Source organism: Ranitomeya imitator, chromosome 4, assembly GCF_032444005.1.
Source record: "Ranitomeya imitator isolate aRanImi1 chromosome 4, aRanImi1.pri, whole genome shotgun sequence".
Taxonomy (NCBI): Eukaryota; Metazoa; Chordata; class Amphibia; order Anura; family Dendrobatidae; genus Ranitomeya; species Ranitomeya imitator.
Genome location: NC_091285.1, coordinates 270,197,904 through 270,212,861, shown reverse-complemented (window position 1 = coordinate 270,212,861; position 14,958 = coordinate 270,197,904). Strand labels below are relative to the sequence as shown.

The 14,958-nt window shown below is 43.5% G+C and overlaps 1 protein-coding gene across 1 annotated transcript in view; it reads left to right on the top strand.

Moving 5' to 3' along the window:
- The first annotated feature begins 5,999 nt into the window (after positions 1-5,999).
- The window catches only part of LGR5 (leucine rich repeat containing G protein-coupled receptor 5), a 330,331-nt gene continuing 321,372 nt past the window's right edge, over positions 6,000-14,958 (top strand). The window contains exon 1 of the mRNA XM_069764603.1: positions 6,000-6,297. Within this exon, the coding sequence (XP_069620704.1) occupies positions 6,086-6,297 (212 nt within the window). The 5' untranslated portion in view covers positions 6,000-6,085. The remainder of the gene's footprint in view (positions 6,298-14,958) is intronic.

Genomic DNA, 14,958 nt, shown 5'->3' with positions numbered 1-14,958 from the left:
ACAGTTAGGGGGCATTATAGTGTGTATAGGGGAGCTGTACGGGGGGGAGACTCGGGACATTATTAAATTTAAAGTGGGCACTTATTGTAATAGGGGAACTCAGGTTACTGTGACTATCAAAGGGGCACACTGAGGGCATTATTACTTTCTAGGGGGCAAAATGTGGGCTCTGTTTTCTAGGGCACTTGCACCCGGCATTACTATATTATAGAGGGGTGCTTTAGAATTTAGAGGGTACAGAGAACCACAGAGTAGGTGCAGTAATAGGGTCACATACGGCAGCAGCAGCTCAGTATTGGGGTATCAGGTGCAGTAATAGGGACACATACGGCAGCAGCGGCTCAGTATTGGGGTATCAGGTGGAGTAATAGGGTCACATACGGCAGCAGCGGCTCAGTATTGGGGTATCAGGGGCAGTAATAGGGACACATACGGTAGCAGAGGCTCAGTATTTGGGTATCAGGTGCAGTAATAGGGACACATACGGCAGCAGCGGCTCAATATTGGGGTATCAGGGGCAGTAATAGGGAAACATACGGCAGCAGCGGCTCAGTATTGGGGTATCAGGGGCAGTAATAGGGACACATACAGCAGCAGCGGCTCAGTATTGAGGTATCAGGGGCAGTAATAGGGACACATACGGCAGCAGCGGCTCAGTATTGGGGTAGCAGGTGCAATAATAGGGACACATACGGCAGCAGCGGCTCAGTATTGGGGTATCAGGTGCAGTAATAGGGACACATACGGCAGCAGTGGCTCAGTATTGGGTTATCAGGTGCAGTAATAGGGACACATACGGCAGCAGCGGCTCAGTATTGGGGTATCAGGTGCAGTAATAGGGACACATACGGCAGCAGCGGCTCAGTATTGGGGTATCAGGGGAAGTAATAGGAAGACACATACGGCAGCAGCGGCTCAGTATTGGGGTATCAGGTGCAGTAATAGGGACACATACGGCAGCAGCGGCTCAGTATTGGGGTATCAGGTGTAGTAATAGGGACACATACGGCAGCAGCGGCTCAGTATTGGGGTATCAGGGGAAGTAATAGGGAGACACATACGGCAGCAGCGGCTCAGTATTGGGGTATCAGGTGCAGTAATAGGGACACATACGGCAGCAGTGGCTCAGTATTGGGGTATCAGGTGCAGTAATAGGGACACATACGGCGATTCCATCATAAAGAACGTCAATGGTAAGTCATTATCTATAACTGTGCTGTGATCTCTTATATGTTCTGTAGGGCTAGTATCTACCAATGACCATATGGCGGTAATATCCATATTGGTCGTTATATAGAGATTATCTTCAGTAACAGCGCGGTCATCTGCTGAGGTTCTCCACTATTAGGGGGCGTCATCGAGTTGTAATCAAGGTTACCTGGTTAGGGGCCCACTCAGAAGCTTCGCCTCCCCTGAGCCAGAACCCTAGCTACGCCACTGGGGGAGCCATGTCATCTGCTGCTGTAGGTCCACTGTGTTTTATCAAGACCAAAGTCAGCGCAGCCGTCTACCAGGAAATTTTAGAGCACTTCATGCTTCCCACTGCCGACAAACTTTTTGGAGATGGAAATGTAATTCTTCTGCAGGACTTAGCACCTGTCCACACTGCCAAAAGTACCAATACCTGGTTTAAAAACAATACTATCACTGTGCTTGATTGGCCAGCAAACTCGCCTGACCTTAATCTCATACAGAATCTATGGGGTATTGTGAAGAGGAAGATGAGAAACTCGGGAACGGAGCATTCAGCATGTTTCTTACAGGTGTCTGTACCATAATATGCAATTAAAATCTTCTCTAATTATTGCATTTTTTCCACCATTTTCTACTTTAGTTTATACATTTTTGTGCAGATTTGAAGCAGTATTTTCTAAAGTCTTTTTAGTACACAGAAACTTACTGTTTTGTTTTTTTCATGTGTTTTTTAGACTCCTTCCTAAGACTACAAAGAAAAAAACACAGAAACACAAAAATGCAGAATTTCAGCACCATTATTTAAATTACCGTAGGTTACTTGCATGTTTTTATTGCGTTTTTGTGTGCAGTTTGTTAACGTGCATTTTTATTGTTTTTCATGTCGCGGTTTTTACCTTTTGGTGTGTCATGCTTTAAAAAAATGATGCTTTGTTTTTAACATGTCCTGATCTTTGTCTTTGAGAAAACTTTAGTGACAAACTTATGTGCGGATTATATGCGTTTTTTTCCTGCGTACCTTCCACTCTTAATGTAAGTTTGTGGGGAAATTCCACACAGAAAACTCAGCGTACTTGCTGGAGAAATTGACATGCTGCAGATGTGAAACATGCACCGCAGGTCAGCTTACACTGTGTTAAAAAGCTCAGCGGACATCAGATTTCTATAAATCCCATCCACTTTACTGGAACTGTAAGGCTATGTGCCTATCATCAGGAAATAGCAGCGCTTTGGACGCAGTGCATTTTTGTTGCTTTCAATCATGCAGTTAAAACCACATGTGTTCACTGAACCATGTGGATTTACTGCATCCGATACATTCTATACACAGGCGTCTCTGCAACAGAAATTGACATGCTGCGAGTGAGGTTATGCAGCATCAAATAGAAGCACAGTGGACTTGTGATTTCTTTAAATCCCATCCACTGTGCTTGCATCATAGAATGCAGCGTTTTGGAAACAGCGCAGGTGAGCTGGGTCCAAAACATTGCTATTCTGTATGAGCGGTCACGTGGGGCCGCCGATTATAGTCATGACTATGCGGCTCCACCTCCCATAGGGGTGGAGCCGCATATTCATTACTGTAAATGAGCGGCCCCACGTGACCGCTCATACAGTACAAGGTGCGGCCAGGACAGGAAGCAGCGAGGAAGCCGGGTGAGTATTTTAATCACAGTGGGGGGGGGGACCTGGATTTGGACTTTACACACTATTATTCATATCTTCTCTACAGCAAACGCTGCTGCAGGGAAGATATGAATGGGGCTTCAGCACGATGCAGGGGACAGCGCTAAACTTTAGCGCTGTCTCCGGCACGGTGCGTGTGGTACCCAGTGGGCACACGGGCGGCACATGTGTGCCGCATGTGTGCCACACTGATGTGCCACAGAAACGCATCGGCACACGGACACAGATAATTCCGGTACCGATTTTTCCGGTACCGGAATTATCTGGACGTGTGAGACTGGCCTGAAAAACACATCAAAAGCTCATCGTGGCAACATAGCCTATACACACAGCGGGCAGGAGGTTTCATGAAACACATCCACTTTGGGCAGCTAAGAGCAGAATTTCTTGCACAAAAAAACACTGCTGAAAAAAGAAGCATTTAAGCCAAGTGGGAACATGGAATGACATCTTTTAATAGCTTGCTCTCTTTCAAAAGTCTGATTCAGATGTTTCAGGAAACTCAATTTTATTGGAGTTTTTTAAGCTCAAAGAGTATTTTTTCGTCATTTCCTGAATGTTTTTTCTGCATTTTTAACCAGTGTTTTTTCATTAGCATTTTTTGGGAATTTTTTTCCCAAATGTTTCAGAGACGTTGGTCATAGGCTGCTTAAAATACATAGAATAACAAACTCAGCACTTACCTTCCGTTTGTGTAGTGCCAGCTCCCCGATGCTGCTCCAGTGTTTTAAATACAGTGGTGATGTCACTTCAGTTGCCGCTTTAGGCCACGGTCACACGGTCAGTATTTGGTCAGTATTTTACCTCAGTATTTATAAGCCAAAACCAGGAGTGGCACAATCAGAGGAAAAGTATAGTAGAAACACGTCAACACTTCTGTATTTCTCACCCTCTCCTGGTTTTGGCTACAAATACTGAGGTAAAATACTGACCAAATACTGAACATGGCCTAAGGGTATGTGCACACGATGCAGATTTAGTGCAGAATTGGTGCAGAACTGCAGCAGATTTTTCTGCTGCAGAAACGCTGCAGAACTGCACTGTGATTTACAGTACAATGTAAATCAATGTGAAAAGAAAAAAGCTGTGCACATGGTGCAGAAAAATCTGCGCAGAAACGCTACAGATTTCAAAGAAGTGCACGTCGCTTCTTTTGTGCAGTTCTGCAGCGTTTCTGCAGCAGATTTTTCTGCACCATGTGCACAGCTTTTTTCTTTTCACATTGATTTACATTGTACTGCACAGAAACTGCATAGAATCTGCACAGAATCTGCACAGAAACTGCACAGAAACTGCACAGAAACTGCGCAGAAACTGCGCAGAAACTGCGCAGAAACTGCATAGAAACTGCACAGAAACTGCATCAAATCTGCAGATGCAGATTTAGTGCAGAAAATTCTGCACCACATTTCCTACGTGTGCACATAGCCTAAGGCTATATTCACACTTAGCGGTTTTTACCGCGGAACCGCCGCGATTTAGATGCTGCGGGTCCGCAGCAGTTTCCATAGCGTTTACAGTAACATGTAAACCCTATGGAAACCGCAAACCGCTGTGCACATGCTGCGGGAAAAACCGCGCGGGAACGCAGCGGTTTACAACCCGCAGCATGTCACTTCTTTGTGCAGAATCGCTGCGATTCTGCACCCATAGGAATACATTGAACCGCTTACTTCCCGCATGGGGCTGTGCCCACGTTGCGGGAAGTAAGCGGATAATGTGCGGGTGGTACCCGGGGTGGAGGAGAGGAGACTCTCCTCCAGGCCCTGGGAACCATATTTGGGGTTAAAAAATAAAAAATCTGGTTATACTCACCCTCTGATGTCCGGAGCTCCTGGGCGCTGCACGCGGCCGTCCGGTCAGAGTTGCTGTGCGACCAGGACCTGCGGTGACGTCGCGGTCACATGACCGTGACGTCACGAAGGGTCCTTCTCCCACAGCATCGGGTGCAGCGCCCAGGAGATCCGGACATCAGAGGGTGAGTATAAGCAATTTTTATTATTTTTAACATTACTATTGATGCTGCATATTGCTGCATATGCAGCATCAATAGTATAGGCGGAAACCCGCAGCGGAAAACGCGGAACAAACCGCGATAAATCTGCAGGGAGAACCGCAGTTGTTTTGCCCTGCAGATTTATCAAATCCGCTGCGGGAGAACCCGCAGGGACCCGACGCAAGGTGTGAACATAGCCTAAGGGCTCCTTCTCACTTGCGAGAAATACGTCCGAGTCTCGCAGGTAAAAACCCAGCTTGGGAGTGGAGGGTGCAGCTCCATGTATTGCTGTGTGGCTGCACGCTCCACTCTGAAGTGCCGGCGCCAGAGCAGGGTTTTTACCTCGGACGTATTTCTCGCGAGAAGGAGCCCTTAGCCACACACTGAGCTCACAGTTCATACACTGAGGTGGACGGCGTGCCACACTGAGCTCAGTGACTGGCTAGAGCGGTGATACGTGCTGACGTTACCTCATCACTGTATTCAGTGCACCATGGCGCCGTGGAGCCGATGCTGCCGGACACAGGGAGGGTGAGTATCTGTCACAGTTGCCAGCTTGACTTATTTTGTTCTGGACCGCTTATCAAAAAATCACGGACAGACAATATTTTTTACGGACACGGAAAACCGTAATACATGACTATGATTATCAGCGACCCGTGTCTGCAGTCTGTAATTCTGAGGCGACGTCGGCTGCCCTCACTGGAGACTCATAATTACAGCCAAAATTATCTCTACAAGTTTCTTCAGTCTCAAATAAAAAAAATCACAGAAGCCTTACATGTGCCTTATTTTAGGGTGTCCTGAATACTATGGGCTGTCCGCAACCCTGGTACCGCATTTTATCACTTTTTTTCCACAATGTCTCCTTATGCTACCTGTGCATTATAAACTAGTGCACACATGGGGCACGCTGCAGACTCGTGCACTAATGTGCAGTGAATGTAGTACTACAAGTGCCAGACACTATGTGGTGGGCTCCACAGGCTGCAGCGAGCGGAGGACATGGACTCCCGCTCCGTCCTGTGAGTGGCTCTGGTGCCTGCAGTGACGTCACTGGGCGCGCAGTTCAGGCTTCCAGTGCTCTATAATAACGCAGTGCGAGATGCTGCGGGCAGTGAAGTGAGAGCGGAGGCGGCAGCTGCACCGGGCGCACTGTCAGTCACGTCAGCGCCGTCCTGCCACACCGAGGACTAATTACCGTACAGCATGGACACGTCCCGGAGCTGCCTGCTCGTGTGCTCGCTTCTGTGCACCCTGCAGCTCGTTAGCGCGGCCAGGCTGGGGAAGCAGCAGCAGCAGCACCGGAGCTGCCCCGGCCCCTGTGTGTGTGACCAGGACGGGATGATGATGAGAGTGGACTGCTCAGACCGGGGGCTCACTGCCGTGCCAGCCAATGTCAGCATCTTCACCTCCTACCTGTAAGTGGCACACATGCCCACTCCTCAGGGAGCCCCTCTCCTTACTGTACCGTGGTTATTATCACTGCCTTGTCAATGATGCATATAGCGCCTGCATGCACTGTGGCGCTGCTGGTGCCATGTGGATGTGGTGCAGAGGTAGCCAGTACTGGCCGTGGGCATCCATGCCTCCTGGAATAATAGCCATCGCATCCTCATGGCTCACTCAATTATTACTGTAGAGCTTTGCCAATTCCCAGGTTGGGACCAAGCATACTGATAGGCATTTTGGGATATATGTGTGTATATATATATATATATATATATATATATATATATATATAATATATTTGTTTTTCTTAGCTGTCCCCCATGGAAAGTTCACATCCTTATGTGGAGGCTCTATCTATCTATATATCTAATATATCTATAGATATATAATTTACAGATGTAGCAGAGCTGAACTTGTAGATATGGTCAGAGCATACTTCGGCCAGCACACCTGAAATTACTGGGCAATATATGCCCTCCAAAAAACATCAGCGACCAACATTATTTATAATGGTAACCCAAAGTGAGCAATATGTCAATAAAGTGTGATAATTATTATTTACATTGACCTGGTCAAGTATCACCAGCCTCAATAAAACCCCCATTTTTTTTTTAAATAGACACAATTAAGGCTCCTTATTTTTATGTCCGGTTGTCAGCAGTGTATGTAAATGATGTAGTGTGAATCAGCGCAAACTCACACTACTGGGGTCTCTTTAGCTATTATGGCACTGTGCAGGTGGGTACCAGTTAGTACTGAATTCACATCCAATAGCTGAGTGATAGATTAGACAATATTCTGTATCAACACCGAAGACGTCCTTGTAAATCAAGGGGGCATGTTTACTGCGTCCAGCTGTCCCCTTATAAGTCAGGGATCACAAGACAAAAAAGAAGGACTTTCCATGATAACCCGAATCACTGTTTCTAACATCAGGAGCAGCTTTGTTGTAAATCAGAGATGAGCTCTCCTGTGTAAATCAGTAAGATCAGAAGAATCTTAGTGTGCAGATGAGCCAGATAAATCAGATCGTCACATGAAATGGTAGTAAGAAGGTAAATTACTAATCTAGGGTCAAGTTCAGTAGCAGACCATGTGTGGAAGAAGAAAGCATGGCATAGAACGATAGTTTATTTATATCATACTACTAATTGTTTCATGTTCTAGTTTATTATATTATTTCAGTAGTGAAATTCCACTATAGAAATCACCTGCCTTTTCTATCAGGAGCCAAAAATGCCTATGTGATTGCAGAAAATATTTCAGTGTTCCAAACTAGGGTCGTGTGTGTGCTCCCTGTAGATTGTAATGAGCTTCCTAGATAGCACTACCGCTCAGGACTGATATATGTACAACGTATAGCTTCTATAAATTGGTCAGTATCGCAGCTCCAACACCTACTGGTGTTATGTGTAAAAATGCAATGGTGCGCTGTACTCCTGCCAGTCCATGGCCATTTGGCAGGCACCAATCAAGTATATTGTAAATATGTTCCTTATCATGTGGTATTAGGAAAACAAGATCCTAGACTGATTTCTGAGAGAAGTTGTATTGGGCATTAATAGTTACACCTTTGTGAGATATTTCTTATACAATCATAGGGTTTAACTGCTAAAAGTTACACACTACCCTTAAAAAGCTGCCGTAAACCAGAGCGCCATAATGAAGTATACAAGCGCACAGAAATCTCAAGATAGAATTTTACGAAGCATTCCTTAACATTCTTGTTGCAAAAAATTACACAGATTTTTTTTTTTTTTTTTGGGGGGGTGAGAGTTGTGGGGAAGGGGGGGGGGGTGGCAGAAGGAGGCAGGGGGGACTTTGTATTCCTCCTGGATTACTTTTGTAGTTCTATTTTGTAGCATTTTTATGTGACTTATAACCTGTTGTCATTTGCTTAAAGCAAGAAAAATGACAATGTCCTTTTTTTTTTTTTTTCAGTAACAAAGAGTTGCTTGTCTTGTGGGGCTGGGGTGGGATGTAATATTATTTGCTTTGATAATATTGATAAATTGTGAACTTTCATGATGATCTACAGTGCAGTCCCTCTCCTTGTCAGGGTTATTGCAAGTGAGCCAAGGGGAAATGTTGATTACAGTTGCAAAAACTTTATCTCTACCTTTGGTTTATGAGACAAGTCTTTGAAGTGTGCAAGTATCTTTAACTGCGATATTAAAACAAAGGAGACAAGTGAAGCTGCCATACAGGAAAGCGTGTGATAATATTCTAGAGATTTGCAGATTGTTACTTTGCACATCTACACTCAGAAGCTACAGGTGTCTTATAGGACCTAGTGAATAAAACCGGGACCCTTAGAGCCGACCTTGCAATGCAGCAGTGCACGATATTTTGTTTAACACAATTTTTCACAGGTTTCAGTGTGTTCAAATAGGACTAAAGTCTTGTGAGCTGCATTTTCTAATATGCCAAAGAAACACTTGAATGACAAATTGAGATTTGGTAAATGTGTATACAGTTTATCATACATATTACTAAAAGAGTAAAGGTCAATTATCAATATACGCCTTAGTGATTGAAATAATATTGGAGGCATGTTTAAAGTAATATGGTTTAAATTTTAAAACCTGTTAATTGACCCCCCGTCTCCATATTTACAATATGTTACTTTACCCCTGAGATTAAATCACCTCCACAAAGCAAAAAAAGAGCCTATCTATCTCATGTCTATCTATCTAATTATCTATCTGTCATGAGAATTATAAGTCATGTTTGAAAATATTCTTATAATGAAAAGGCTTGTAAAACAATTTCACAGAATGGCCTGAAATGCGTTGAGTCAGTGTGTATCGCCATACATTGGGTTGTAGTAATGTTGAGCATGCAGTCATGTGAGGCTGACAGTAAATTGTTATTTGGGGCTACCCATGGTGTTTATTATTTTCCTGACCAATGTTCGTTGCCGGCATTGTTTCATGGTTTGTGTCTGAGGATGAAGAGGCGCTTCTTCTCTAGATGCTTGTGTGGTTCCAACATCCTACTTCAATGTTATGTGTTTGTTTTGATGCCCTAATCCCAGGGTTCTGTTTTCTTGTGTGAAGCACGCTGAATCTTCCAGATACCCTGACTTGCTGTTGTTGATGTTGTTTTATTTCATTTCTGCTCGGATTCCTTGCTACAGATGAGGTGCTATTAAAGCTGGGAAAGGTGTTCCCAATAACAACAGTGGCTTGTGTAAATATGATACCTTTGTCTGGTAACTTCTATATAGATCAAAGAGGCTTCTTAGACCACTCAGGTGTCTGCTTAAAAATTCAGCTTCACTATTATACCTGACAATGAACGTTTTGTAGAAATGCGATTATTCTGCTCCCTCCCACACTGGATATTATTTTGCGCTTGCCAGATAATAGATTGTATTTATCGCTAATATGACCCTCTGAAGAGTAATCCTCTAGGTGTAATCCTGCAGCATGTACAAATTAATTTATGGTGCCTGCAGCATTTTGGGATAATAAGACTTGCCAAAGATGACAAGAAGTTGACTGTGATTCAAATGAAATAATCCTACCAATAGGCAAACTTTTTTTTCAAGGGTTTTAATATAATATCCCCTTTCATAGCTATAGTCTGCGGCCTTCAAAGCTTGTTTATGATGTAATAAGAGTCATCTGATAGTTTACGTGCTTAAATTCCATTAAGAAATAACTGGGCTCTCTCAGAATGCAGATGGGGCTCATATATTGTAACTTTTTCCATTTTATGGACCGTCTAAAAATATAGCCATACTATCTAGACTGTAACAGCAATCTCAAATATTTGGAATTATGGTGTGACTTTCAAACAAAACTAGAGCCGAGTAACATGTAGTTTCACTAGTGAAATCAATAACATATTTAGCTATCGATTCATTAAAGAGTGATATGCTTGTCGGATAGGTCATCATCACTACTAATAAACTTGGAGCTGACTTTTATAGGGCATTTTTTAAGCACTATATAACAAGCTGCACTTCTGTCCGTTCACAGTCTGATGTGAAATATCTCTGGATATTTTAAGTCATTGAGTCCTCCCCACTTAAGTTCTAAATTTTGGAAGCATGATCACATCAACTCCCCAAACTTCATAAAGAATATACAGTATATTATTCGAAAGGAACAATTTAGTCATCAGATAAGGATAAAGAAGTTGTGTCTTTGTTACCTTTGTGTCACTGAAAACATTATCATTTAATCATTCTTGCATTCTTTAAGTTTTCCCACTAAAATGTTTAGTGGATTAACTTACTCCCTTTACATGAGGCCAAGTGTAGCAGAGAAAACTTTGCTTCACTTTCTCATACTGTAAAAGCAATAAAAGGATAGACCATGGGAGGAACAATAACTTCCAGCATTAGCGTTATGTGATATCACTTCAAACAGTGGAAAATAGGAAATCTCAGTGTGACAGCTATTGTGCGCTGCACACACCTTTTAGCAGTCCTGTTCTTGTTACAGCCCTTCTCAAATGCCATTCTTCCTAGGCATGCTGAAAGCATTGCTGCTCTATTTATTTCCGTGCCACTATCAGGATTCATAGTAAGTGCAGTTGCATAATCATTTACTTTGTAGTATTTTCACGGTATATAATGAGTAAGGAGAGGTTGTGCGCAGTTAATCATCATACTGGGGCCATACACACCATTGTTAATGAATGACAGTTTATAGCTCAGTATAAAAGCATATTTGATGTAGCATGCAGCACAATAGTAGAGCACACTTTTCTCTTTCCACATGTTCCTGGTAGTCGTTGTAATAGTATAAACATGTGTTAAATAAGCCGCGTGGATTCTGGCGACAAGGCATATACCGTAAGCTGTAGCAATATTGTTATGATCAATGGACACGTTCCCTTTTATGATGTTGTAAAGACTCTCTTCTTGTAAAAACTTGTACAGAAGTTGCTACATAAAGATATGAGGCTAGTAGGCCCTCTGTGCAGTGGCTTAATATCAAGCCCATCACGATTAGTAATTTGAAATGATATTGTTACCTCTACAGCTTTGGTAAGAACAGAATATACACCTGTGAAATAATCCCCAGTATAGTATGATATTTACAGCATATTATAATGGAAAGAAAGTAAGATTTGGGAAAACCTCTGGATACAAAAAAACAGAAAAATCACTGTTTTGCCACGTTTCACATCTTAAAAAGTCTATAATTGATCCCGATGCCCCCGTTAAAAAAGCAGGTGGTCTGCCTCTCGTAGAAGTTTAGATCACTACATCAAGAAAAGTTAGAAAATGCATCCTCTAAATCAGCACTCCTCAGAAATCTGAGATGGACCTCACTGGCGGACAAACACTAGTCGGTGAGGCAGTTTGGCAGTTTTGACAGAGATGATCTTGGATAGGCACAGGCCTTCTTTCTCGTTTTACAAAATTAAACAAGTGACAGGGGTTGTGAGTTTTGCGTATGACCCAAAAACTTGAACGACTATGACTGCAAAAACCAGAGACTGAACCACACAATAACATTTACACCCACCCTCCCCACACAAATACAGAATCGGCAAACCAGAAAATAATCCTTTACCAATGCATAAAGAAAGAAATCAGTTCTGGTCATCTGAATGTGGTTGTTTAGCCAGGATTTCAGCTAACCCCATGCAGATAAATGAGCAAGAAATTTCGTCAGTACATCTGCCACGAGTAAATATATAACTTATTCTTCCATTAAGGCAAGCAGAGGGTGTTAAAGGTGTCTCAAAATATCTTCATTGGTCCTGGACCAAGTATAAAATCTGGCTTGGGTTCAACATTGGAGAGTTTCTTGCATTCACACATCACCAGAACTATGTGTGTAGGGGCTGACTGCCTAGCTTATTTATGCACCAGCCATGACCGAGAAGGGGCTGGCTCCTAAATTTGTCATAGAGACCATGACATGACTCTCTTTTATTACCTAAGCTGGAAGTAGGGCTTCAGGGACCTGTACTGATATCTCGAGATTATGGCACATTTCTTAATACATATGTATTAGTAAATTGTATATATTTCAATTTTTAATTAGATCTAACAATATTTCTTTAGCTGGACAGCTACAGAAATGTACATCAAACAGAGCAAAATGGAAACTATGTGCCATAAAAATATTCCAGCTTTATTAGTATTTGATTAAGACAATGAAGATAAATTAGAACGTAGAGCTGAGTGAAAGGAAGATCATTGGTAGTAAGTGGATACTGTACCTTAAGTTGCGCTGACACCCCAATGCGTGTTTCGCGTTTAGCTTTTGCCAGGTACACCCTCACACGCCTCCCCTGGAAAAAGCTAAACGTGAAACGTGCGTTGGGGTGTCAGCACCACTTGAAGGTACTGTACCCACTTACTACCAATGATCTTCCTTTCTCTCAGCTCTCATTGCCTAAGTCTTTCATTACTAGCAAATTTCTTCCTAAAGGATAATAACCTTAGGCACTCTAGCTGCTGCTATTCACATTGACATGGGCATAAGGATAGTTACATTTTTTTTAAACTATTGCATGTGAATAAAATAACCAGGGGTGGATTAAGGGTAGCCAGGGCCCCGGGCTGTTCAGACACTGTGGGCCGCCCGGTCATGTGATGGGGTCATGCGATGGGGTCATCATATACCTGAACCAGATTATTCCAGAAAAATAGTTGCTGTGTGAAACTATAACCTGTCAAACATCCATTGATCTAGTCAATTTACCCTTCAGTTCAGTATATACAGTTAGGTCCATATATATTTGGACAGAGACAACATTTTTCTAATTTTGATTATAGACATTACCGCAATGAATTTTAAACCAAACAATTCAGATGCAGTTGAAGTTCAGACTTTCAGCTTTCATTTGAGGGTATCCACATTAAAATTGGATTAAGGGTTTAGGAGTTTCAGCTCCTTAAAATGTGTCACCCTGTTTTTAAAGGGAACCTGTCACCCCGTTTTTTGAGATTGAGATATAAATACTGTTAAATAGGGCCTGCGCTGTGTGTTACTATAGTGTATGTAGTGTACCCCGATTCCCCACCTATGCTGAGAAATAACTTACCAAAGTCGCCGTTTTCGCCTGTCAATCAGGCTGGTCAGGTCGGGAGGGCGTGTTCACAGCGCTGGTTCTTCCTCAGCTTTACGTTGGTGGCGTAGTGGTGTCCGCATGTTGAGGTGACTAATCCACTGTGGGCACGTGAACAAGCAGCGCGCGATCTGCGCTGTCATCCCTTTCGTCGGTGGGGGCGGCCATCTTCCTGGCCGAGTTTGCATCTCGGCTTTGGGAAAATGGCCGCCGCGATCTCTAATGCGCACGCGCGGCATCCCGCGGCCATTTTCCTGAAGCCCCGTGCAGCAGAGCACTCGATCTGCGCACGCGCGGCCCCAGGAAGATGGCCGCCCCCACGGACGAAAGGGATGACAGCGCAGATCGCGCGCTGCTTGTTCACGTGCCCACAGTGGATTAGTCACCTCAACATGCGGACACCACTACGCCACCAACGTAAAGCTGAGGAAGAACCAGCGCTGTGAACACGCTCTCCCGACCTGACCAGCCTGATTGACAGGCGAAAACGGCGACTTTGGTAAGTTATTTCTCAGCATAGGTGGGGAATCGGGGTACACTACATACACTATAGTAACACACAGCGCAGGCCCTATTTAACAGTATTTATATCTCAATCTCAAAAAAACGGGGTGACAGGTTCCCTTTAAAGGGACCAAAAGTAATTGGACAATTGACTCTAAGGCTATTTCATGAACAGGTGTGGGCAATCCCTTCATTATATCATTCTTAATTAAGCAGATAAAAGGCCTGGAGTTGATTTGAGGTGTGGTGCTTGCATTTGGAAGGTTTTGCTGTGAAGCAAACATGTGGTCAAAAGACCTCTCCATGCAGGTGAAACAAGCCATCCTTAAGCTGTGAAAACATAAAAAACCCATCCGAGAAATTGCTACAATATTGGGAGTGGCAAAATCTACAGTTTGGTACATTCTGAGAAAGAAAGAAAGCACTGGTGAACTCATCAATGCAAAAAGACCTGGGCGCCCACGGAAGACAACAGTGGTGGATGATCGCAGAATAATCTCCATGGTGAAGAGAAACGCCTTCACAACAGCCAACCAAGTGAACAACACTCTCCAGGAGGTAGGTGTATCAATATCCATATCTACCATAAAGAGAAGACTGCATGAAAGTAAATACAGAGGGTCCACTGCACGGTGCAAGCCACTCATAGGCATCAAGAATAAATAGGCTAGACTGGACTTTGCTAAAAAACCATCTAAAAAAGCCAGCACAGTTCTGGGAGAACATTCTTTGGACAGATGAAACCAAGATCAACCTCTACCAGAATGATGGAAAGAGAAAAGTATGGCGAAGGCATGGTACAGCTCATGATCTAAAGCATACCACATCATCTGTAAAACATGGTGGAGGCAGTGTGATGTCTTGGGCATGCATGGCTGCCAGTGGCACTGGGTCACTAGTGTTTATTGATGATGTGACACAGGACAGTAGCAGCCGAATGAATTCTGAGGTATTCAGAGACAAACTGTCTGCTCAGATCCAGCCAAATGCAGCCAAACTGATTGGTCGTTGTTTCATACTACAGATGGACAATGACCCAAAACATAAAGCCAAAGCAACCCAGGAGTTTATTAAAGCAAAGAAGT